Source organism: Gopherus evgoodei, chromosome 1 (assembly GCF_007399415.2).
Source record: "Gopherus evgoodei ecotype Sinaloan lineage chromosome 1, rGopEvg1_v1.p, whole genome shotgun sequence".
Taxonomy (NCBI): Eukaryota; Metazoa; Chordata; order Testudines; family Testudinidae; genus Gopherus; species Gopherus evgoodei.
Window position 1 is genome coordinate 279,734,252 of NC_044322.1, and position 26,360 is coordinate 279,760,611.

The 26,360-nt window shown below is 41.0% G+C and overlaps 1 protein-coding gene across 1 annotated transcript in view; it reads right to left on the bottom strand.

The window, feature by feature from the left end:
* Positions 1-264: 264 nt before the first annotated feature.
* The window catches only part of LOC115647134 (dynein heavy chain 7, axonemal-like), a gene marked incomplete at its 5' end in the record, with an annotated part of 34,131 nt that continues 8,035 nt past the window's right edge, over positions 265-26,360 (bottom strand). The window contains 2 exons of the mRNA XM_030553877.1: positions 265-328; positions 763-889. Coding sequence (XP_030409737.1) covers positions 265-328; positions 763-889 — 191 coding nt within the window. The remainder of the gene's footprint in view (positions 329-762; positions 890-26,360) is intronic.

Below are 26,360 nucleotides of genomic sequence, written 5' to 3' on the forward strand. Positions count from 1 at the left end.
CTATAACATAAGCTCACTAATGCTTGGCTTTTCACTCATCAGTGACAGGTTGATCTGTTTTCCCTTTGTTTTATTGCTGCTCATTGGCAGCTGCTCTAAGCTGAGATCAGCTATATCATGGCTGAGCACGATTATATTTATAGGGTACAAAAGTACTTACAAACCCTTAAGTATAAAACCGAATCTGATCCTAAGGTCTTACCTACTGACTTGCTCAAGATCTAGGACCCTCAAAATGAAATGCTTGCTCAAGATCTAGGACCCTCAAAAAATGATGTTTTCCTGCAGGCTCATTTGAATAATCTCACCACTCATTAAACACAGCTGCAAGGCAAGGAATGACAGAGTTCAAAAGGCAGACCAAGGGAATATATTAGTAATAGAATTATTGTCAGAGCCTTTAGGCATGTTTCCCCAATATCCCCATACACGTCAGCACCATTAATTACAATAAGAACAATTTTGTCATTTGCAAATGTTTAAAAAGACTATAAGAATATTCTACTCTGGTAGCACAAACATATTTATTTAGAAACCCTGTAATTAGGATATTGTAACAGCCTGTACATTTTGGGAATCAGCCAAAAGGAGTTTTCATGATTACTGAGTTTTAAAGCCCACATAATGTGTTATTTTCTGAAAACATTTGCTGATTCGATTTAAAGTATATTGTTTATTAATCCTAGAGAAGCTACAAACTGCATGAAAAACATTCTACTCAGAGATGTAAGTAAGGTCATATTTTGTTTGTGTTGTTACATGTTATTATCATTAGGACATGTGTTCATAATCTGTATCCAAATGGCAGCCACTGGCACATCAAAAATGCACCATTTTCTGCCTTTTGTCAAACTGGTGGCATGCTTTTGACACATATTTACTAACACACCTGTTAAAGCAAGATGATAGCTTGGGAATAGAACTGTTTCTCTCAATTCAATTTATACAATTTGAGAATGCCAAAATGCTTTCAGGGTACCAAAGTGTTGATACTTTTAGTGCAATTTTCATCACTCTCTTTGCTAAATAAAATAAACTATCCAGTATGGCTCTGGAGATTGGAGTGTTGCCTTTTTTTTCTCTCTACAAATCAAAAGGGTTTTCATTCTTTGATATTTATCAACTTGCAACCAGAGGGTAATGTCAGAAACACAAATCCCCCTCCCCCTCCACAAAAGGCATCTAGAAGTAGTGATTTTAACATATCTTATTTTTTGGGAGGGTGGATGTGGGGAGAACTTCGGGGACACCTGTTGTAGTGGACATTTCCCCAATACACTATTGTAATCAGAAGTGGAAGTGCTAGAAGGTATTTTCTACACAGTACTGCTACTGAGCTAAATAAATGGAGTATGGGGATTGCTTGTGAAAAGACTGTAATTCTGAGGAAATTTACTTGGCTAAAAACCATAAGAAGTTTAATAGATACTGCTTCTTTAGGGAGAATTAAATGCAGGCGAAGAAAGTTATATTATGAACGCTTTAAATAAAAGGGACTGCTGAGGAAAGGAAACAAACAGCATGTAGACATCCAGCCACTTCTAACTCACTTGTAAAACTTAGGCCTTGACTCTTCAAAGACTTACAGACTTGCTTAACTTTAAGCATGTGAGTAGTTCCACAGATTGCAATGAAAAGTGCTTAAAGTTAAGCATGTGCATAAATCATTTGCAAGATTGGAGTGTAGCAGGTGGGGCTGCTCTGTAACATCCCCCTATGGGACCAGGAGTGGTACTGCAGGTGTTACCTGCCTTAGTCCATACGTTTTGGCTGCCTGCTTGGAGCAAGGTGGCCCGTGTTGTAAATCTGGTCTTGGGGCTCTCGTCTAGCATTATCCCAGTCTCACTCCACTGTGCCACTGAGAAGAAGCAGGCAGGCCTTTTTAACTGGCCTCCTAGGTCTTGACTGGCCAGTATTTCCTCCAGGCCACTCTAGACCTCTGGAGGACTGTCTTATTGATAACCCAGTCTGAGTTCCTGAGCAAGGGGGTCAGGGTGCTGATGCTGTCAGCAGGGGGCAGACAATGCCTGACAGAGCATGTCACATGGGCCTTACACCCATTCCTGTAATCTGATTCATGTGGGGACACCCTTAAGACAGCATGGAGCCCCAGTGATTTTTACAGGACTCTGCACCTTGCAGGATCAGAGCCTTAGCTGATAGAAAATGAGCTGAAAGTGGCTGTTATGACAGATGGGTTTCTGGGGAAGAGGAGGAGGGTTCAGATAAAACCTTAAATAAATAGAAAAGTTAGACAAATAAATCAATAAGCAATGAATATGCTGAAAAGAGTAAAGGAAAAGGGTCTAAATTTTACCTTCTGATTTCTCTCATCTCTGCTATTATGAACTATTTTTTTAAACAAAGATATTTGAAATTGATCGGCCTTATCCACTATCAATAAAGCACAACACCATATGCTTTAGTAGGTTATTGATGCACTTCTTGGGTAGGTGAAAACACCATGCTTCAGCAGTGCCAAAATTCTTAGAAATTACATAGACTTTAAGAGGTAAACCATTTAACAGGCAATAGTAACAGAAAATTCCAGGAGGTAAAAGAAATTTTGGCCTCTATCAGAAATTCAGACACACAATATTGACCTCTGATTTCCCTTGTAAAGCTATAATCAGATATAATGTGAGGAGAAATAGCAAACATTACACTTCCCACTAACTGAAGGATTTATAATATACAATATGCAAAACCACTGCCTGCTGGAATCCAAAAGCCACAGTGAATTGAGAGATGGGAGAACCTTTTTCCTTACTAGTAAACAAGATTCACATTGAGAAGCAGAAAGCACTTTTAATGCCAAACCACCTCATGCAAAACTTAATGAAAATAGCTACTTTGACCCATCTCAGCACATTAGGCAATCAGAGAAACAGCGGAAATATCATGTGACTTTCACCTAGTGACCAACCATCTCAAAATTATAAATGCAATGCAAAATTTTTCCCTGCATGCTTGCCAACACCCATGGAATGGCAAAATAAACAAACAAACAAACAGTGTGAAACACATTTACAGAAGAAGCTTGGCCTTGGAAAAGGATACTTAAGAGGACTTTTGATGTTTGACCTGAAGGTGTCATGCAGCTCTAGCAACACAGTTTACCAAGGCAATCTAAAAGTTTGCACATATTACCTCACACAAGGCCCACCAAAACCTATCGCTATCTTTGTTTTGCTGAGTAAACCTGTTTCAGGAAGGAAGAACTGTGAAGATGTCAAAAAATGGTGGAGAGCTCAAATCTTCACAGTAATACCAAACATTTGGTTATCAAGGCACTAACAACATGGAGTGCAATTGTGAGTCCAGCTGTGCTCCCGCACAAGGGAGCTAAGGGGTGCAAAAAAATTCAGTTATCCCCCTGCATGGGCTGCTCACATCATGAGATCCTGCACAAGAGGCGAGCGGAGAAGATGGCGTCAGGTTGCTACTCTCATGTCCATGTAGGTGGATGGGACGTGAAGAGACAGGGGCAGGGAGTGGGCTTAGCTTTAGCTCCATCCCACTCTCCCACAGTAGCTGGAAAGGGCATCTTCCCTCACAGAGCCAGGGGGAAGCAAGGACTCAGAGTCACAATTCAGTACCTCTCTTGCTCTTGGGTAGTGCAGCGATGTTCTGCCCTTTTCTTGGGCTGGATTGCAAGGTACTTTTCCCGTTCCAGTGAACGGGGTTGTGCAAATGAGATTAAGGAGTGCATAGTTGTGTTTAAACAAATATTTTGTTCTTTTGGAGCCTGATCTTGCAAGCACTTAGGCCAGAGGTGGGAAATCTTTTTGGCCCAAGGGCAACATCTGGGTATAGAAATTGTATAGCAGGCTATGAATACTCAAGAAATTGGGGTTGGGGTGTGGAAAGTGGTGAGGACTCTGGCTGAGGTTGCGGGCTCTGGGATGGAGCCAGAAATGAGGAATTCAGGGTGCAAGAGGGGGCTCCGGGCTGGGACTGAGGGGCTCGGAGGGTGGGAGAGGCATCAAGGGGTGAGGGGGTAAGGCTCCAGCTGGGGGTGCAGGCTTTGGGGTTAGGGTGAGGGGCTTTGGAGGGAAGGAGGGGGATCAGGGCTAGGGAAGGGAGTTTGGGTGCAGGGGGAGGCTCAGAGGTGCAGGCTCCGGGTGGCCCTTACATCAAGCGGCTCCCAGAAGCAGCAGTATATCCCCTCTCCATCTCCTATGCGGAGGTGCAGCCAGGGGACTCTGCTGCTTGCTTTCCTGTCCACAGGCACAGCCCTCGCACCTCCCATTGGCCATGGTTCCCAGCCAATGGGAGCTGCAGGGGTAATGTTTGGGGCAGGGGGCAGCGTGCAGAGCGGAGCCCCCTGGGTGCCCCTATGCCTAGGAACCAGAGGGCGGCCATCCCACTGCTTCCAGGAGCCGCGCAGAGTGGCTCCTGATCCTGCTTCCCAGCTGGAGCACTAGAGCGGGGAAAGCCCCAGGTCCCACTCCCCAGTGGTTGCTTGAGGGCCAGATTAAATGGCTGGCGGGCCAGATCTGGGCCATGGGCTGTAGTTTGCCTACCCCGATTTAGGCACTTGAGTAACTTTACTTGTGAATTAGTTTACTCAGATGTGTGCGCTCACATGATCAGGTATTTAGCTAACTACTGCATAACAGCAGCTGCTTTTAGCCTTTCTATATGTGAACAATTATCAGGCTACCAGTCATGAGAAAGATGGAAAGAGCTTGTGCAATATTTTGTTTCACAGGGAATTAAAACCATTAAAAGCCAAGAGACTATCTCATTGCAGAATTTAATTAGACTATTATTCAATGGTTTGTATTTAGTTCAGTTATTTATATTTAATGTGGCTGCAAACAGCAAGCAAAAAGGTTGGTTCACCAGAGTAATGATTCATTATGTTAGTAACTAAACTCTTGAGACTTTGCAATCCTGACATCTCTGGTCAGGTCAGCTCCTGTTATTAAGTTTCTGGAGCCAAATGTGAACTATGTTAGCATTGTTCTTCCAGAGAGGAAAAGAAATTGCACCAGGAGGCATTCCAGTATCTTAGGAACAAATTTGTAGCTAGTGAATAACATGGAATGCTGCAGTGGTTTGGGTTGATTTCTGCCAATAGGTGTTTCTGATGTCAACACAAATTACTTCAGATGGATTGAGGAAGGTAAATAATTATTCTTTGATAAGTCTGGAAGGACATGCTATAAACAGTATCTGTATAGATGAAGTGTTCTGCTGAAGTTGAACTGCTACCGTTATTCAGCACAGAGGGTCCAAAATCATCCCTAGCATTTTAAACAAAGCACATTCCACAGAGATGAAAAACAGCAAACACAGACTTCGTTGTTACAATTGACTGCTACCTGAAGGATGTACACTACCTTGCTATGCTCAACAGCACACAGGAGGAAAATACTTTGAGATTAAAACATACAATCAAACAATCAGATTTTTGAATATAACAGAAATAGGATGCTACAGGCTTCAGAAGACCTTTCCACACCATCTCTTATGTTCCATTAACCTGGCCTGCAGCCCTGAAGTTTATCAGGGCTGCAAGATACTCTTGAATGCCCTGATCCATGATAAGGGTTATCTCTTTCCTAGATTGAAAAAACAGAAATGTTCCAGCCTGGGGCATTTGCTGGTAACTTACGAACAGACATGGGGCAGGTGTGGGAGTGGGTCATTTTGTTGTTTTTTGACTATTCTCTTTAACAGAATTTGCAAATATGTCAGTACTCTGATTGGGTTTGACTGTTCCATTTAGTCAAAATGTATGTTAGAAGTGAATTTTTTGAACAAAATTACTAGTGTGTATAACAAAGTTATAGGCTGATATAGACATAGCAGACTTTAGCAAACCTCTGGAAAATTAAAGGGTGTATTGAGAGTTTTGAAATATTCAGTGATCATGAATTACACATGGTATAACGAACCTAAATAGAACAGAATAGTAAAGAAAAATAGATCACTTTTTATCCAGAATGTTTTCAAAGTGCTTTACTTTGCTAAAGGGCCAATAAACAAACAAACAAATAAATAAATCATACTAATAAATAACAAAAGCTATCCTGCACATTGAAATCCTTTGCATATAGGTATATAGGAATCGCGTATAGGCCTTGCATATGTAAATCATTTTACCCAGTTGCTTTAATGTAATTGCCTGTGAGGTGAAACTCAGTAACTGCTTAATATTGCCAGCAACACTGGGCAACAGTTTAGGACAGCAAGTGAAAAATAACTTATTCAATAGAAACTATAGAATTTTAGTAAGGCAGAATGTAATTATCCAAACTGGAATTTAGCCAGGACACTTAGTTACATCATCCTAGATATACTTATGAAAAAAACATTTTGGGATCTTTAGTGGCCACAAAAGGCCAAGATGTCAGATTTATATGGCCTTTGAAAGAGAGCTCAGCAGCACACTGGAGAAGTATGGTCTTGTAGCTAGGGCACTGTTAGGGACTTGGGAGATATAAGCTCAATTGCTGGCACAGACCTCCTATGTGAGTTGGGGAAGCTAACTAATCTTTGTGTGTTTCTATTCCCTTCTGTAAAATGGCGATGATAATGCTTAATTTCTCCCAACCTTTGTGTGTCTTGGCAAGTTAGAGTAAGATCTGGTGCTGTTATAAAAGAATTAAATCCCATAAATATAAATCATATTATCTCAACAACCTAAATATTAAATATCATAGTACTTAAGAAATATTAAGTATCAGAGGGTAGCCTTGTTAGTCTGGATCTGTAAAAGCAGCAAAGAGTCCTGTGGCACCTTATAGACTAACAGATGTATTGGAGCATGAGCTTTCTTGGGTATACACCCATGAAAGCTCATGCTCCAATACGTCTGTTAAGAAATATTAAATGCACCTCTAGGGTGTTCAAAAGTTTATTTAATTAGCTATTGAATTATAGGAATTTAACTTAAATTCAGAAATGCAGCTTTAGTTGTTGCCCAAGAATGACATATAGGACTTTAAACTTGTTCAAGCTAAAACTAGCTAATCACGTAGTATAAGTGAGTTTTTGAAAAGAGAGATGAAATAATTGAAAGTTAATCATTTTAAATGATTGTTCAGTAGATTAAAAAGAGAGTTTAAATAAGTGAACTTTATTAGGAAACTGAAAAGTACAAAAGAAAGGGAATTTCAAGGACCAAGGTGCTACTCTTCATAGAAATGCTTTATCAGTGGAAATGCAGACAACCAAATTGTTACATAAATCTGAACTGGTGCTTAAGCTTCTACCAACAGAGAAGACTAACTACTCCATTTACAATAATTAATATCATTAACATAAAGGAAATTGATTAAGTTAACTCTAGAGAGAATTAAAACTGTTTAAAAAGCTTTGAAGAAATAGTCCCTGAAATGGCAAGTGTCCGCTTAATAAATAAATCCTCTTTCTAGAGAAATATAACTGCAAGGTCAAATAGTAATATTTGCTATATTAAATTAATGAATGAGTTCAACATGATTTATTTGTCACAATAGTAACAGGTGATAGAAATATTAGTGCTTATATGCATTTATATATTAGAGATCAAATTAAATATTTAAGTTATATGTTGGGAAAATGTTAATTTGTACCATTTAATTTGGAAGTTGGAAAAGGCCATGTGGTGTGGAAAATTTCAGGTGCAACCAAAGTAAAGTGGGAATATTACAAAAACTAGGTAACAATAAAGCTAGTTACTACCATATTTATGGTTAAAAATACACAGATTGTATACTCCAAAACACATACAAAGAACGTGAGATAAAGAATAATGAACAGTTGCACTCAAAAAGAAATTATCCATTTCATCCTGCTAGTAACAGTGAAAGATCTAGCAAAGATAAGCATCTATTACTTGTATCTCTCTTATTTTCAGCTAATTCACCACCATATTCATTTGCTTCTGTGTTGTGTCTCCATCCCCTACCCCTTGTTGTTTGTAAACCCCAAAGGGCAGGAACTGACTCTTTCTGTGTTTGTACAGAGTCCTGCAGAATGGGACCCTGACTGCAATTGGGGAGTTTGGGAACTACTATAATATACTTATTTTCTGCTACCACTAACCATCACACTTGGGGAGTTATTTCCTACACAATGAAAGGGTATCAGAATCTGACACTTAATAGCCACTACAATCTTGGAATTATGTCTTAGCATCTTCACTTACTAAATGCCAGAAGGATGAATACAAAGCTCCTCACACATCAACAGTAATTTTGGCTGCATTATCGACTTGGTTTTCTTTTAAATTAAAGAGTAATCTTGGGTCCAATTTTTCTTAAGCAGTTGCAATCGAAGGAATTTGTGAGAAAGCTTAGTATAGTCGGTTAATTTTAATGAACTATGTTGTTATGTATATATAACCTATTGTTCTTGCAGCTCCCCTGATTTTCTTCAGTTTCCCAGTCAGGTATTAAGTAATTTAGACTCTGCTGAGTTCTGAGATCTGACAAGATCACGACTTGATGTGTAAGAGTCACTTAAGGAAACTGCTTATACCATAGTAAAATTATAAACTTGACAGCAGACTGTTTGTTCAAAAGAACCTAGTAATTTTATTTCTTTCCCATTCCTGAAAACATTTTCTGTGATGTGAAGGAAATGTCAAGATAAAGAGAATAATTCATGGGACATGATATCAAGTGTGGGTTCATTGTGCTTTTTTATGAGTGGATGAATGCTCCTGGTTTTCTGGCATTCATAGGTGAGGTGAATTAGCAGATATATAAAAAGATTAATTCTCAGAAAGCTTGTACACTGTTTTAAGGTTTTCATCTATCAAAACACTTAAAAAGATTCCCCAGAAATCCCTCTTTCTCCCTCATTTCCAAAAATTTGAATTAATCATGGCAGGAATAGGTGGTCCTAAAGATTCCTTTTCTGGGTAGCATTTTTTTTTCAATTTGTCTCATATGATGAAAACTAATTAAAAGGCAGATAACTATTATTTTATTAAAATAATAAATCAACATGAAAATAAAGGCAAAGGCTGACAATCTGACAAAAGAAAGCAAGGAAATAAAAAAATTAAGGCCTCCAATCTTAGGGGGTCTGTCTTCACTGCAGAAAAAAGGTATGATCTTAATTTGGGTTAGGTACCTGAGTTAGCTAATCTGGATTAAAAAGCAACAAAGACACAGCAATGCAGCTTTTAACTCAGGTTAGCATCTTGAGTTACAGCCTACCAGGGATTCAGGGATTGAACTCAAACCGCTAACCTAAATTGAAAGCAAGTTGTTGTTTCTTCACTGCTATTTTAACGTGAGTTTGCTAACTTGGGGTTAGCTAAACCAAGTTAAGAACATTTTTTTTTAATGTATCTAGGAGCCAGGTTATTTGGCAAGCACATGTTCTGTTCTGAGACTTCTGCTGTACAGTGGGAGACAAGAAGGTGAAGTTTTAGCCCAGTTCTGAATTCCATTGCTTTAAACTACTTAAGCCAAATTTTTACCTTTTTGGTAACACAAAATTGCTTATTCTGAATGAGACAGACAAATCCAAAATCCAGCAGAAGAACTGTTATTTCGAGCTATCTTTGTTTTCAATTGTCCTATGATAATGATGTAGTTTAGAAACTATTATGACAGATATGGCAATTTCCTGGAAAAGCCTTACTGAATTGAGTTAAACATTATTGAATTAACTTTAAGTATTTTAGGAGTTCATTGTATTAAAAATGCAAATGTTTATGTATTACTGTGAAATTGTAAGTAACAACTCCAAGGGGGAGCTCTGACTAATATAAACCCTGGGAAGCCTTATGAGCCTCAAAGCACTACTTGAAACAACGTGTACCTTTAAAGTTAAGTGGATTTCCTACGGGGCAAGGGAATGCAAATTTCCCATCTCCAGACTCAGCCTTTTGAAGCTACCTTCTGAGCTAGGGACCTTTTATGTGCTGATCACCTGTTACGTGAGGACAGATCAAAGACGTGACTCACAGATTCATGGGGGTGAGTCAAGTGATTATGAACCTGTAACCACAGGAAAATCTCTTGATGGGATTTGAAGGGCTTTTCACTGGCCAGAGTCCTTTTGGGAGTGGGGGTGATTTGTGGTAAGCTTATTTATATGCATGTAAGTTCTTTTATTGTGTTTTCTCTGTAGTGCTTCACCTTAAGAATAAATGTGCTTGCTTAGAAAGAGCTGTGTGATAGCTTAACAGTAGGAATTACATTATTTATAGCATCCAAGGAAGGTAGGTAAAGCAGATGTGCTTAAGGTGGGGAGGGAAATGTGCAGCCTGGACATACCCTGGTCAGCAGGAAGAGAGATACATGTCTCTGCCCAAAAGAGGTAATATGTGGGGAGCCAGTAGCCTGAGAGTGGATGCCCTTGTTGGACCACAGAGTGGGAATACAGGGGCAGTTGCTCCAAACTGTGACAACTGCACCTCAGAATTACAAACAGAGAGATACTGACAATCTCATATGCCCATTTTAGAATGTATCCACCAAAGATCCAGGCATTCACAAAGAACAGAACTCATATAAGAATAACATAGGTAACAAAAGTTTAAAACACTCACACCAAAGAGAATCCATAGATGGGAAAGCATTTTACCAGGTTATTTTTTTCTGAACAGTCTCACTTGTTCTGCTAGTGCTTGAGTGCGTGAACAAATTAAGTTTACAGATTCTGTAAAGCAATTAATTCTGTCTGAATATGATAGCCGTAATTTTTCATGCAAGTCAGCAAAATACAGTCCATAAAGGAAAAATACTGCCATTATTTTTAACTCTATTGTTTTTATTCAATCCAAGTCTGAACTGGGGCTAAATCATCTACTGTGTAAAAATTAAAAATTTTAATTGTATGTTATTCCAAAAGAATGAGTAGCAGGGAGAGAGGAGCCTAATGTCTCAGCAGTAAAATAATCTAGGGAGTGTATTTCAGCAAAAATGATTACTGATATCTATAATGGAATTGTAATAACTCAATAGTGGTTTATAAATTTTTGAATCACTCTGCATTTTTTATCTGACAGCTAGCCAAGTTCCAGTTTTTGGCTATCCTCTGTGTATTAATAATACATTACAATAAATTCCTTCATAAATGAGGATACTGTTTTCTCACAGAATACTTTATTTTTGCCATTAAAATACTGTTTCAGGTTTACAATCAGTTCCTATTTGGTTTGATCATACTTAGCATGCAACCAAGATATTTGCTGTCATACAGCCACCAATATTTATCTCATAGAATGAGTTGCTCTACTTGAACTAATTCAGTTATTAATGAACTGATCCACCCTATAGCTTGTAACATTTGATTGACTGAAGGGCAAATTCTGCAAAGACTTTTACATGTGAATAACTGTACTCACATGAGGATTCCCTCTCATTGACTTTCAAAGGACCACTTACCCAAAAGTAATTGCACTCCTGTGCATAGGTCTTAGAGGAATCAGGCACTACCTTTTTAACAGTAAATATTTGAATAATCCTTAGTTTGCATATTCTAACAAGAGTTGGTCAATAAATAAATAATTTACTGTCAAAAAAGTTGACCAAAAATTGTCAATTTTTTGTCAAGTTCTTGCTTTTTTGACCACTTCCCCCAAAATTTTTTTGAAGAAAATGTATTTTCTTGCCAAAATGTTTATTAAATTAAAAGGGCTTTTTTTCATCAAAAAAAGAATTTGGACAGAAAAAATCAAGCAGATTTAATGTTGACTTAGTCAAATGGAAAATGATTTTTTACCTATGTAGTTACATAAGTATATCACTGACCTACAGCATAATTATAAATGAGTAGTAGCAAGAAAATTAATTGATTGGGAAATAGTTGATGTAAAAATAGTTTAGCTTGACTCAGTTACCATGTTTCCTATGTGCTTCTTTTTTATGACTTTCTATTTGTTGGTACAGTGCCTAGCACCATACTCTCAGGGTGTGTCTTTCTGACCCCAGTCAAGGAGTTTTCATCTTGAGAGGATGGAAGTCTCTAGACTTCAGGCTCTTTTGTTGACCAAAGAGGTGACAGTACTAATTTTTGAAGGCTCCAAGAATAACACTGAATAATTCCAATGTTGTCAAGAGACTGAGAACCTGATCACTCACATGCAGAAGATTAAGAATTTCTGCTGGAGCCTCCTGATGGTGATTTCTAGTTTCTAAGTCCTCTTGGAAAAGGGGGAAGCTAGCCTTCCATCTGAGTCTGTAACTGCTCCTGGATTGTGTGGGAATGAGAGAAGTTTTTTCAGGCCAAGAGATTTTAACCATAGAGAGCAAGAAACAACTTGGGGATCATTTGCTGGATCTGCCAGTTGTCTAGGTAGGAATTAAGTAAATACTAAAGGGGAGTTGCTTTCAGAAGTTAATTTTCTTATGGAAAAATAAGCTATGTCATTTAGAGCTCTGTTTTCATTGAAAATTTCTTTATGAAAAAGATCACAGAGTAGTTTCTACACCTGGCTGGCCTATTTTGGCTAAATTTTAACTGGCTGTGAAAGCTCCAAGTAATTATACAGAGCCAACAAGATATCCCTAAGTGCTGCAGATATATTGTTCTTATTTTTCAAAATTAATCTAGCTGGACTTGCAATGATACATCCTCTCAATCATAGCTGCAGAAGCTTTGGATAGAATGAAGTTTTGATGTTCCAATTTGGAATAATTTCCTCAGCAAACAAAGATGATATAAATAAATGGTCTCTTGCCTGCCTATGTTCATGTCCATCTGTTTGGAAGGCACAGTGCCCATTCAAAAGTTGCCCAGAACCTTGGCATAGAAGATTTGTGCCAAGCTTTACATGGCACTCTGCCTAACCCTGCAAGTGCCATCTTTTCTGCCATAGATCCTCATGCTCAACAAGAACTAAAGAGCTGGCACTAAAGGCCTTTACACTTGATCACAACTGTTGTTAATATTGTGCCAAGACTAGGCCACCAGAACAAGGCAGATAAGGAAAATGTGGCATTTATAGGCATTTCAGACTGCCAAGTTTGTAATTCAGTGAATGTCTTGGAACTTCATGGACACTACGCGTGGAATCTAATTGTCTGTAGTTTTAAAGAAATCACTGTCTTTAGGGTGTCCTCACATAATGACACTATAGACAAAATGAACCACAAAGATGTGAATTAAGATTAATACAGTACTTATGCCACAGCCCCCAACCAGTAGTCATTCACCCCAAAAAAGTACAATATAAATGGACTGCTCAATGCCAAAGTGTATGATAGCTCTTCGAAAGCAAAATTATTGAGACACTGTATGTGTTTCCTCTGCCTGCACAGCATTGACAGTGAGGATCCTAAGAAAAGATCACATACTATATGGTGAACCATCTCCTAGAGTTTGTCATTAGGTAGACACAAATTAGCAAACTTGGTTGTCTTTCAAAGATTGCAAATTCCTTTTAGGAAAATACATAGCTTTTTCTCTCCATTTTTCATGTGGCTGGTCCACTGTGGTAATGGTATGGGAGCACATCAGAACACTCTCTCATGTCTCAGTGTTAGTTATCTCTAAGGATATGATCCCTTTAGTTAGCCTGTGGCCACTGTGGGCAATCAGGGCAGAAAAGCATATAGGGGAACTGTGACTTTTAACTTCTCGCTGGATCTGGGTGTTGATCATCCTGAAGGAGAGAAAAGTGCCTCCTTGTAACAGCAAGGAGCAAAGGAATAAATGGAGAGTGAACCCATTGCTTAAAAATGATAAAGAAATTATCTGAAAACAAAATTCGAAAGAACCAGAGACTGACCTTCTCCCCCTCATGATAAATCAATTAACAGCTGATAGCTGGCAAGTTTTTTTTACCTATGTTACATAATAGAGGATATAAGCAATCAGAACAAATAAATAAGCTACCCCACATCAGTGGGAGCTTTTGCAAAAAACATACTGCAAAAAGCAATGCTCATTATTTTCACTATGTGCCTTCCATTTCCTAGAGATGGGCATCAGAATTCTCAGGTTGAGTCAGGTTGACAGATGGACTGGGCTGCAGGGGATGAGGACAGACAGGGTTGAGTTAAAATGACAGACAGGGTTGAGTTAAAAATTATCTTTTGTCTTGTCAAACAATAGAGAGATAACAGGCTCAGACTCACTCACCTCTGTATCCTCTTCTTAATCCACTAGCGTGACTTCCCCTCTGGTATAACAATTCCTTTTCACACAGCTAGCCAACACAGTAGCAAAAGAAGCATGGAAGGAAGAAAATATGCCACTGATTTGCCTAGCAACATTAGTTCAGTTTTAGTTAGTTTACTCTTTCTTTTTTCGATGTCTTAGGGAAGTGAATGGATTCATTGTTCCACTACAAACAGGAAAGAAAAAAAATAACACGTCTCTTACTTCTCCTCCCTAACAACTTGAAAAATATCTACTCATATATAAGCGAGACTCGCCGGAGCTCGACCATCCTGGATGAGGAGGGGAGCCACACCGGCCTCGACTTGTCCTCTGCAGGTCTCGGTTCTCGGGACTGTTGCCAACCGTGCAGGTAGTTGGTCCCTGTGGATAGGACCGGGCAGTGGCAAAGTCAAAGGGGGCTCAGCCCTTGGTTCAGGGGGGGCACCAAACACAGTTCTAACTGCTCTGGCCTTTGGAGCAGGGCAGAGCAGTGGCAAAGTCAAAGGGGCCCAGCCCTTGGTTCGGGCAGGGCACCAAACACAGCAGTTAGCTCTTGCCCTTGGGAGCAGGGCCGAGCACTGACACTAGGCTGGGAAGAGGGGGGAGTCTGCCACCCGGTTATGGGTGGCAGGGGGAACGCAGGCCCACCCACTCTTCTGCGTTCCAGCCCGGGGCCCTAATAGCAGCTGACACCGCTAGTAGCAGTCAGTGGGGAAGGGAATCCTGACCGAAACACACTGACATCGGCAAGGGTTGCTCTACAGCCTGACTGGCGTCCGGCTTCCCTGGGCTACTTCCTGTATCCCCCTCCAAGCCTACCTGGCTTGTGGGATCACCTTCAGGGACGTCCCACCACATCAGCTCCTCACGGCCAGAGCTGGGCGGCAGGTCCGGCAGCTCTTCTGGGAAGTTTGGCCAGGCCTGTTCCGGGGGGTCCTCGGGGCCGCAACAGGGCCGGGGCAGCTCCGGCCACTCCTCGTCGTAGCAGGCGCGGGGCAGCTCCGGCAGCTCCTCGTCGTAGCAGGCGCGGGGCAGCTCCGGCAGCTCCTCGTTGTAGCAAGCGCGGGGAGGTTCTGGCCAGTCCGGACACCGGCCTGCGGCCTCAGCGGCTTCCCAGTCAGGAGCTCCCACAGACAGGTCTGCTCCTGACGGTGGCTGGGCTCCAACTGAGGGCTGAGGGCCGACTTTTATTCTTCCGGGCCGCCGCTTGACCCTCTGGGGGGCGGGACTTCTGCTTAGAGGCCTCGCCCCTCTGGATGATTGATGGGGCTTGACTCTCCTGGATGAGGAGGGGAGCCACACTGCCTCGTTACACCATAACAGAAAACACAGAAAAAAATCACTTTGTAAAAATAGTTTTGTTCCCCTGCACTAAAAATATGAAGAAGTAAAATAGGTTTCCTGAATAATATTCAGTTCCTTCTTACCAATGCCTGACTTATTTATACTTTTCTTGCAACAGTAGGGTGCTTTTTTAACTAGAAAAAGATATAGTTGACAAAGTATCACCAGTCAATTGAGCTGATCTTAAAGGCTTTTATTGTTTTCAACTTTTATTGTACAAAGGTCTGATCTATGATCTATAATAATTAAATTCCTTCACCAAATATTAATTTGAAATGTATAAACTGGATAGTCTTAATATGAAAAGTGATACATCTTGATTTAATAAATCTTGTTCTCCAAGATAGTCATTGGTGGTAGCTTACTTTATCACTTTGCCAAGGGAAAGCCAAGTTTTGTCTGGGGTTTTCTATGGAAACAGCCATTCTTCCATTAGCAAACACTGCTCCCAGTACTGAGTATTTGGTTTCCAGTTGCTGTCAGTGTCTGTAAGTCATTGTTCCGCTGTCTTGACATGAATACCTCATTTTTTGGTAACATGATTTGCTACTATGGCAAATGTCGTGAGAATGCTTCAGTGGAGCAAAGTGAAATTCAGCAATTTCTCAATCACTTCAACAATTCTAAGTCAAGCAGCAGGCATGTGCATGCATAGCATAGCATGGCATGGCATGGAAGCAGCAGCAACAGAGTGGTGGGTGCCTAACATACTGCATTTCACTAGTTTGCATTGTGTTTCACAGAAAGAGAAAACATAATCCATCACAAAATTAGTCTACCTAGGTTTCTATATTGCATCCATCAGTGTGAAATACATGCCCTTTTAAAGATACGTTAGCTTCTTGTTTTCTTCCTCCCTGCCACAGTGTAGTCCTCCAACTCCCATGGGATTTCACTGTTCCCTGGGACATATATAATCTGTAAAACTTTAGTGAATATTAATTAATCTTGACAGGCCCAACAAAGAAATTAACAGAACACCACCAGCTGGCACCTTCAGCCCCCAACTAAAACCTCTCCAGCGCATCATCAAGATTCTACAACATATCTTGAAGGACAATTCCTCACTCTCACAGATCCTGGGAGACAGGCCAGTCCTCGCTTACAGACAGCCCCCCAACCTGAAGCAAATACTCATCAGCAACCATACACCACACAACAAAAACACTAACCCAGGAACCTATCCTTGCAACAAAGCCCAATGCCAACTTTGCCCATATATCTATTCAAGGGACACCATCATAGGACCTAATCACGTCAGCCACACTATCAGAGGCTCATTCACCTGCACATCTACCAATGTGATATATGCCCATCATGTGCCAGCTGTTCCCCTCTGCCATGTACACTGTCCAAACCTGACAGTCTCTACACAAAAGAAAAAATGGACACAAATCAGATGTCAAGAATTATAACATTTAAAAACCAGTCGGAAAACACTTCAACCTCCCTGGTCACTCAGTTACAGATCTCAAAGTTGCAATACTCCAACAAAAAAACTTCAAAAACAGACTCCAATGAGAAACCGCAGAATTGGAATTAATTTGCAAATTAGACACCATTAAATTAGGTTTGAATAAAGACTGGGTTATTATACAAAGTAAAACTGTTTCCCCATGCTAATCCCCCACCTCCCGTTACTCACACCTTCTTGTCAACTGTTGGAAATGGGCCATCCTGATTATCATTACAAAAGTTTTTTTCTCCTGCTGATCATAGCTCACCTAATAGCTCACCTCAATTAATTACTCTCATTACAGTTGGTATGGTGAAACCCATTTTTTCATGTTCTCTGTGTATATACATATATATCTTCCTACTGTATTTTCCACTGCATGCATCTAATGAAGTAGGTTTTAGCCCACGAAAGCTTATGCTCAAATAAATTTGTTAGTCTCTGAGGTGCCACAAGTACTCTTCATTCTTTTTGCTGATACAGACTAACACGGCTAGCACTCTGAATTAAGAAGATACGCATTCTAAAGTTCTGAGTCCTGATCCTCCTGTCTTTTATACAAGTGTGACTCAGGAGTGACTCCCTTCGAATCCAAGGAGATGATCAGAGGTTAAAATCAGTATAAATGAAAGGAGTATCAGACCTCAGATATTTACCTTCAGCATGTTTCAATGTATCTGAACCTCTTTGGCCTGGAAAGCAAAAAGGGAATCGGTCTCTCTCACATGACTTTTAATGTTTCTTTGCTTTGGCCATATTAGCCACATCAGAATAATAGCTCACTGTGCAGTATATCAGTTCCTCCTGGTTGTGGCTGGAAATGCAGCAACATCTGAACATATTTGAAAGAGAAAAGAAGAAGATGACAAAAGTGATAACCAAAGGTTTCTCAAATCCCAGAAGAGCCATTTTTGTTGTTAGTTTTGGACAAAGATTTTGTTTTCCACCTTTCATTATCCAAACCAGTTTGCCCATCCCCAGTGCAGAGCCATGATCCTCTGTTCTTGATTTCCTAAATTCACTGACGTCTGTGGAAGGGTTTGGAGCTATTTTACACCACCATATTCATTTTCAGAGAAGCTATAAAGCAGGAGGGAGGGAGGGGATGATGGCAAAATGAATACAGAAGATCCTCTAGAAGTCAGGAATTGTAACATTTGTGACTTCATCTGCTCCTCACTTCTTTCCTCATCATCTTTGTTCTCACAGACACTGGAACTGATATTTACATTTTAAATGGTACTTCAACATGGATATCCCCGGGTGTCTGCTATTCTCCCCTTGACTGACACTTGTGTGGCAGATGGTGCAAATGGCCCGGCAAATATTTACTGGATCAGCCTAAAAAATCCCACAGCTGCCAGACTGATGGATTTCTTGGCACTCTGCCTTGTGGCACCAATAACTGGGCAGAGAGAGAGACACCACAGGAAAATAGTGGAGGCTGAACTTGCTGGATTTTTCAGAGCACTTTTGTATAATTTTGAGCATAATCCAGGGAAAGGTGAGGTACAGAAACAGGTTCTTTTCTCATTTCATGTAAACTAGTGCGTCCTCCTTGGTGCTTACTAAGTACTAAGGAACCTGCAATCAGAACTGCCCACTATGAGAATTATGCACACAAAAATAAGTGGTTTTGGGGACTGCAGAGACCACACCCAGTTCTCATTTGAAAAGGAGCCCTCCTAGGACCAGCAGGGTCAGGCAGTCCTGTGGCACCCTCCGAGGGGCAAGAGGAGCCTCACTAGGAGAACTCATCGCAACTGGGAGGGGATGGGGAAGGATTAAGTACCCTTCAGTCCTGCTTCATTAATAGAGGGAATAACAGGAAGGGAGCAGTCACGTTATAATAAAACGGGCATGAAATGTCCATGCTGCCAGACAGGATGAAGCGTGGGTGCTGGAGACAAGTACTACTGCTATTAGGTGTGAGTGTGGGGTGAATATGCAGGTTAGGGGAAACTAGGACAGTGGCAGGAGGGAGGGTCTCAGAGCTCGGGCTCCAGCATGAGCCCAAAGTCTATGCTGCAATTAAACAACTCCATGAGCCCAAGTCAATTAACACAGACTAGCTACAGGTGTCTGATTGCAGTGTAGACATTCCCTAAGTCTCTGTGCTGACGCGCCCTTAAAATATCCTAAGACTGGCAAGTACACTATGCAGCATGCAATGTATACAGTGCAACTAGGGTAACTAACTCACTACGGGAGTGCTGCTGGTAAAGCAACTTACAGCAGGGTATATAATGAAACAGGCCCTCCTCACCCTTTAATTTATACCTTCCTCTTAGTTGGTTTTCCTGTTATACTTCCTTCTCTCCATTTGCTTGTAGATTGTACTCATTGGGTCAAAATCTATACTGAAATCTCTACTGTAAATTGGTGAAACAGCGCTGAAGCCAATGGAGCTGCATCTGTTTATACCATCAGAGAAGTGGCCTATTTTACACCCACTGAACACAAAAGTGTTGCAAATTACACTACTACAACATTGACTGTATTTGGACCCATTTATGCACCACATGTAATTTATGCCACCATCTAAGCCAGGGCTTTTCAAAAGCAGTTAAGGCACTTGGGCATCCAAATGCCACTGAATTTCAATGGTTGTTGGGTGCCTAACTAGTTTAGGCTTATTTAAAAATCCCAGCCTAAACCCCTAATGAATGTAGCCTAACACTACTAAACAAACCCTAACACCACAAAGCGGGAGTAAAACTGATTGCGGATAGTAAGGTTCCCTTCAGGATAACTGACTGCCAATGACCACAGTTTCCTCACATAGTAGCAACATATTAAGGCCAGAATTTTCAAAACTAGCTCAACACCTATTTGAAGGAACAAAATGAACACTGTGTCGAATAAAGCACGTGGGTTTATTACGCACAGTGCTGGGGGAGTGTCACTTTGCTTGTTCGGCTCAGAGACACTGCCAAGCCATTGATTACAAGACATTACATGGAATCTTCATGGGCGGAGGGTAAAGATGGGGTGGGAGGTCCTGAGCCCCTGGATAGGTCTAGCAGCAAGACATGATAAGCACAGTAAGCCGATAGTCTAAAGATTACATAATGTTTTCACCCATGGTTTCAGGTTAACATGTAACATACTGTTAGTACACAGGTTGTTTTCTTTTAAACAATGTATAAAGTGTACAATTATAAAATATATATTGAATTGTGATTTGGGGTCCGTAGGAATGAGGTAGCTCCTCTGATAGTCCAGCGGGTACATTCCTGGGGGTTAAAACAAAAAGGCATTGAAAAGTACATGGCAATAGAAATTGTTTTTCAGGTTGCCCCATTGTATTTCCAAGGGCAGACACTGGCAATTGGGAGGGAGTGGGTGCACCAGTTAGGAGGGAGGATGTCGTATCTAGCCTCTCCATAAACTCAATGTTGGTATGTGGGGAGGGTATGGCTCTCTCTTCCTGCAGAAGGAATGGACATAGACATGGACATAGTGGGCCCCTTTCAATACTTTGGTCTGCCTGAAGCCTCTGATAAGGATGCCAATTACTGTTCCCCATCTGGAGTATTGCTGACCAGGTCTTATTTTAGTAAAAAACAAGGTTGTCTCTTGTTTGTTCAGCTTCTCTTAGCTAATATTATTCACTGTTTGCTAGGCCCCTACGCCTCTTGACCAAGCTTTGAACTTTGGGCCTGTAAAAAGTTGCCAATAAAGCAAGCCTGTGTCAGGGTTTTATATACACAGCATGTGGATTTTGGTCCTTCACCCACAATCTGGAGTAGATTTTCAAAAGAGCTCAACACAGTGGGGACTGCTGGGTGTTGAGCTTTTTTGAGAACCTGGCTCTAATGTTGGGTCCTGAGCACTTGAAAATCTGGCCCTGACCTCTGGCCCCACACATTTAACTAATTTTGACTTGCCATGATAACTTAAGAAACATTTAAACATACGTACGTGTTTGTTACTCAGGAAAAAAAAATCCTCCTACCTCCTTCTGGGGAAAGATATCATCTCATTTTAGAAGCCTACATGAGAGAGAGAGATTGTAGAGATAACAAATATCAGCCAGGACAAACTAGAAAAATCAAGTCCCCTTGAAATTGTATTTTATCCATTCAGCCACAGCTACCTATTGCAAATTAAAGGAAAATTTCCCATGAAATGAAAAGAAGGAAAACAATTTTCATTGGTTAGAATTCAGTCTGAGCCCTCTCCTTGATCTGATGGCTTTTTACAAAACATCACTCCCACCAGTTACTTAGATTGCACAAATGTCATTGCTTCCTCAGTGTTGCAAAAGAAATAGGATTGTCCCCTACTTTCAAGTGAAAGCTGTAGTAGCTACAAGATAATTATACAATAGCTTGGGTCTCTCCCATTCACTTGTATAAATAATGTTTTGTCTTTGAAACCCAAACCAGATTATTAAATCCATAAACCACCAATCAAAACCATTGGGGAAGTCCAAATCCAGATCTGGATCTGAACTCCGTGACTCAGGCTTATTTCTGAAATAATTTGAGCTGCATCAACCAATATGAACACCCAGGACCTCTGAGTAAGTTTAAATTCTGATTCTGTTCCAGACCCAAACTTTCCAACTCTGGTCTATTTTTTCTTTTCAGTAGATCCAATTTATAATAAGGCTAAATGTTGATATATAGAGAATTCAGGGTCAGAAAACCATCAGTATGCACTCCAGAATCATATTTTCCAAATTCATAGATTCTAAAATGTGAGTGTGGATTTTGGAGGAATAAAATCTATTGCTCAATGTATCCTTGATACTTGTAGGGTCCCTATCATTATAGTACCAGTATAGTGCCTCAAAATCTAATGTATTTATGCTCACAAGTTGAAGACTTATTCAGAGAAGCCATAAGGCTCAGACAATAAAGGTTCAATTTGCTCTTCAAGTTGATAGTTCTCATTTAGAGTAAATAAATAGATGTTCCTTATTAAGAATGCTCCAGCATTCCCATTTTGCACTTGCTAATTCTCAATTTAATCTCAAACTTTTCTGCCTTTCCACTGGACGACAGCTGAACTTTTGCAAACAGACTCAGCTAAATAGTCACAGAGCAAATTATAAATTCAGCCTTATTTGCAGTTTTATTCTTAACCTTCTTCACACAGTCCACCAGCTTGATTTTTCCTCCCATTATTTTCACCATGCCCTGTTAGTGATTCCCAAATAGAAAGTAATCTCTTCTGAAGCATTGGACATTTCCTAACTTTTGAGTGCTTAACTTTGCAACCTTAATAATTTTCTCTTAACATAGTTTTTATGTATGTGATCTATATATAGTGAGAGAGACAAATAAAGATCCATGGGGGTGTGTCATGCACAATCTCTATTGGCATGTGCAAACAAGAGTGTAATGGCTGCAGTGCAGTGGGCTGAAGCTAAAGCTACTGCCCATGTACCGTTTAATAGGGAAGCAGGTGTACACAAAGAGAGCACAGAGGGTGTAGAAATGGGGGAGGAGGGTAATGCTGAAAAAAGAGCAGAGTAAATGCAGAAATCTGTAAACCAAATAAAGAAACCTTGGCAGTCAGCAAGCCTCAGCCTTTGTCCCCGTACCTAACAAACACCAAGTTGTGTAATTATTAATCCTTAATCACACTCCGTCATGCCTTATTGCTCAATTATGTGTACATAATCACAACATTTTGGCAGCAAACCTTCTAGTGAATAAATTATGTGCACTTTGTTTTTCCCCAACCTCCTCGTTCATTTCACTTGTTCTTTTCTCTTGTGTCCGGCTTTTTCCTTTTCTCAGACACTTTTGGTGTTTGTAAAAACAATGAGAAGCCCTTGTGGCACCTCAGACACTAACAAATTTATTTGGGCATAAGCTTTCACAGGCTAAAACCCACTTCATCAGAGGTGTTTTCCCAGAGAAGCTTTTTTTTTTTTACAATTTTACATATTTTTTCTCTAAGTACATCCTCCTTTCCTCTTATCAAGCGATTTCCCCTCTTCTTTTGATTATTTTCTGGTTTTAGATGCTTATTTTTCCCTTCCCCATTTTCTCTCTCTCTCAGTCCTGTCCCTGCCAAGCCCCTGGCTTCTCGACCCAATCCCAATCTCCCCATCTGAGTACCTGTCTCTATGTATACATAGACATAGACAACAGCAATATGTCCTAACACATAGCATAAATGAGGAGGTGATTGCGAATGAAATGAATGCAATGGGTCAACATCTAAAGGATTTAGCAACTCCTGAAGGTATCGTGAGATCAGATAAGCTCCATACAGGATTCGGTGGAACACATTTAGAGGAATAGGAGCAATCCCAAGAAGAGGACCACCTCTGTCTCCTACAGGCTGTTGGTGCCCTTCAGAGTAATATTTCCTTGGCCCTGGCATGCATGCAAATGCAGGTGTGGATTATCAACGTGGTAAAGAATATGACTCAAGATTATATTAGTGGGATACGCCAATTACAATAAAATACTTTCAGTAAAGCCAACTGTAGATTTAACCCTTAACTTTGAAAACAAAAAGCACACACACACGCAAAAAAAAAAGTAGGGGAGGAATAAGCAGAAGGAGCAGGAGGGGGGAGAGAGGAAGTAGAGAGAAGGGGAAGAGACAAGAAGCGTAGAGAGAGGGAGTGAAAGAAGAGGGTAGTGTGTGTGTGTGCGTATGTAGAATGGTTTAGGGAGAAAGGAAAACCTAAGCCAAGAAAAGTACACACAGCAACAACAAATCTAGAAGTAGGGCTCCGTGGACCAAAGCATCTGCAAACCCATACTCCAATCCCCGATCCAAGAGGAGAGTGGGAGTTGCTGCTGGAGTGAGACAGAGGGTGCCAGCTATCCTTGCTAGACATCCCAAGGCTGTGCTCTGGGTTAACGGGCCAATCAATTGTCCTGCAGCACTAGCCTGGACAGGGGTGAAGGACCTGGCCTCTACTCATTCTTCTCCTGCTTGATTACCCCCACTGGGGACCAATATTCCTTACCATGGGGGCTATGGGCATGGGTGCCTGCAGCTCTTCCAGTGTTTCAAGTAAGGGACCATATGGGGACTGCCCAGAAGAGCCCAAGGGAAAAGGAAGCTCCTCTCATACTCATAATGAGAAGGACACAAGTAGACATCCTCTGCTGACCTTCCTGCCCCTTCCTAGGCTACGACTCTCTCAAATTGTGACCACTATTCCCTTTTGCTCTCCCAACGTGGCTCTGAGAGCACAACTTTGTCTCTTACATTCCCTGTGATCTGTCTAGGGTTAGGGTCTTTTCCTGGGAATTCTTTAGTAAGGCCCTAACAATTCCTTCACTCTCCATTGTCTGCTGTTTCAAGCCACACACTTCTGCTGCAACCTGTTATTCTCTCACTCACTGTCACACCCCTGCTTCTGCAGTGCCACTATCTGAGCTGTCCTCAGGCTGTATATTTCTTTGTCTTTTTCAGTGTTCTTGTTCTTTAACTCCTCTATTTCTGCCTTTAACTGCTTTATTTCGTTTATCTACTAGCATCACTACCATCTGCTTACAGAGCTGCAAGAATGCTCCAGGACCAGTAAAGCATTCAGGCTTCCAGAGACCATTATCACGCTCCTGTATAAAATCTGCTAGGCTGTTACCCAAAATCATTTCCAACTTTTCTTTCTTTCCAGATGTTCCCTTTCCTTCTGACATATCTTCTTACCCACCCAGGCTGTTAGTCCTGAGCCCTGAATCAGTAACGGAATGTGACCATTAATCAATTCATGGGCTATAACGTGGAAAATTATAGGTTGTGACCCTGTTCCATTGTCCCCCTCCTCTATTGCAAACAAACAAACAAACAAACAAACAAACAAACAAAAACAAAGTAATTGTGTCATTTGTCCCCCCCTCTCCACCACTCCTGGCAACTATCTCACCAAATATGTTACCCATGGTTTTCAGAACCAAAAGCAGTGGTAATTTAACTGTTTCACTGCATGCGGCATCAGGAATAAGTCAATGAGCACACAGCACTTCTGACTGATGAAAGATTAATACAAGTAAGTGTGCTCTTATCTAAAACTACTATTTATTAATTTAAGCACAACAGACATAAGCAGTAGCTTTAGATCATCCCAAATAATTACTCTGAATATAAGATGGTATTGAGCAATTAGCAGCAGTTCAACAATGGCTGGTTGCTTCTCCGCCAGGGAGTTTGGTGTCAGGAAAAAATCTCTCAAGATAGCTTCAGAGAACTGCTCCAAAGTACATTCTATTATCCAGGTTTTTTATAACAAATGTTTACAAAACATCCAGCTCATAGTGACCCCTACTGGGTCATCACCTCTTCTAACTTCAATAAACTATTTACCAACAAAACATTCCTAATGTAGTCATAATTAGGGTCCTACCAAATTCACGGTCCAATTTGGTCAATTTCATGGCTATAGGATTTTAAATATAGCAATTTTCATGATTTAAGCTATTTAAATCTGAAATTTCACAGAGTTGTAATTGTAGGGATCCGGACCCAAAAAGGAGTTGTGTGAGGGGAGAGGTGTCACAAAGTTATTGTAGGGGGAGTTGCAGTACTGCTCCCTGTACAGCTGCTGGTGGTGGCACTGCCTTCAGATCTGGGCAGCTGGAGAGCAGCAACTGCTGGCTCGGAGCCCGGCTATCAAGGCAGAACTGCCGCCAGGAGCAGTACAGAAGTAAGTATGGCATGGTATGGTATTGTCACCCTTACTTCTGTGCTGCTTCCCTCAGCGCTGGGTCCTCAGTCAGCAGCTGCCACTCTATAGCTGCCCAGCTCTGAAGGCAGCAACACAGAAGTAAGGGTGGCATGGCATGGTATGGTATGGTATTGCCACATGCGCTTCTGCTGGGTGCCCGGCCAACAACCACCACTCTCTGGCTGCCCAGCTCTGAAGGCAGCACAGAAGTAAGGGTGGCAATACTGACCCCCCTAAAACAACCTTGTGACTCCTCTGCAACTGCCTTTTGGGTCAGGATCCCCAATCTGAGAAACACTGATCTCCCCTGTGAAATCTGTATAGTATCAGGCAAAAGCACAAAATTACCAGTTTTCACGGGGGGAGAACAGATTTCACAGTCTGTGACACATTTTTCAAGGCCGTGAATTTGATAGGGCCCTTGTCATAATAAGCTTCAAGATCAAAGGTGCCTAAATTCACGGTCTCCATCCACTTATTTTCTTTCAGTTTCAATTTGTTGACTCTTTGCTCCCTTCCTTCCATTCTGATTAGAAGAAACTGCAAGCCTGCAGTTAGCATTTGACCTTGCTGCCAGAAGCCTTGCTTGTTCAAATTAACCCTTAACTATGTGGTATTCTACTTCATTAATTCCTGGTGGTGGAATGCACTGAATGGCAGGAAGGCCTTCTAGGCCTGATGCAGCCACACTTTCTCAATTTGCTATCAGTACTGTTGCCCCGGATTGGAGGGGTGTGTTACCCCAGAATTTGATCAAGCTAATTGCAATCATATTATACCATACCACGCCATCCTTACTTCTGTGCTGCTCCTGGCGGCAGTCCTGCCTTGATAGCCGGGCTCCTATATGAT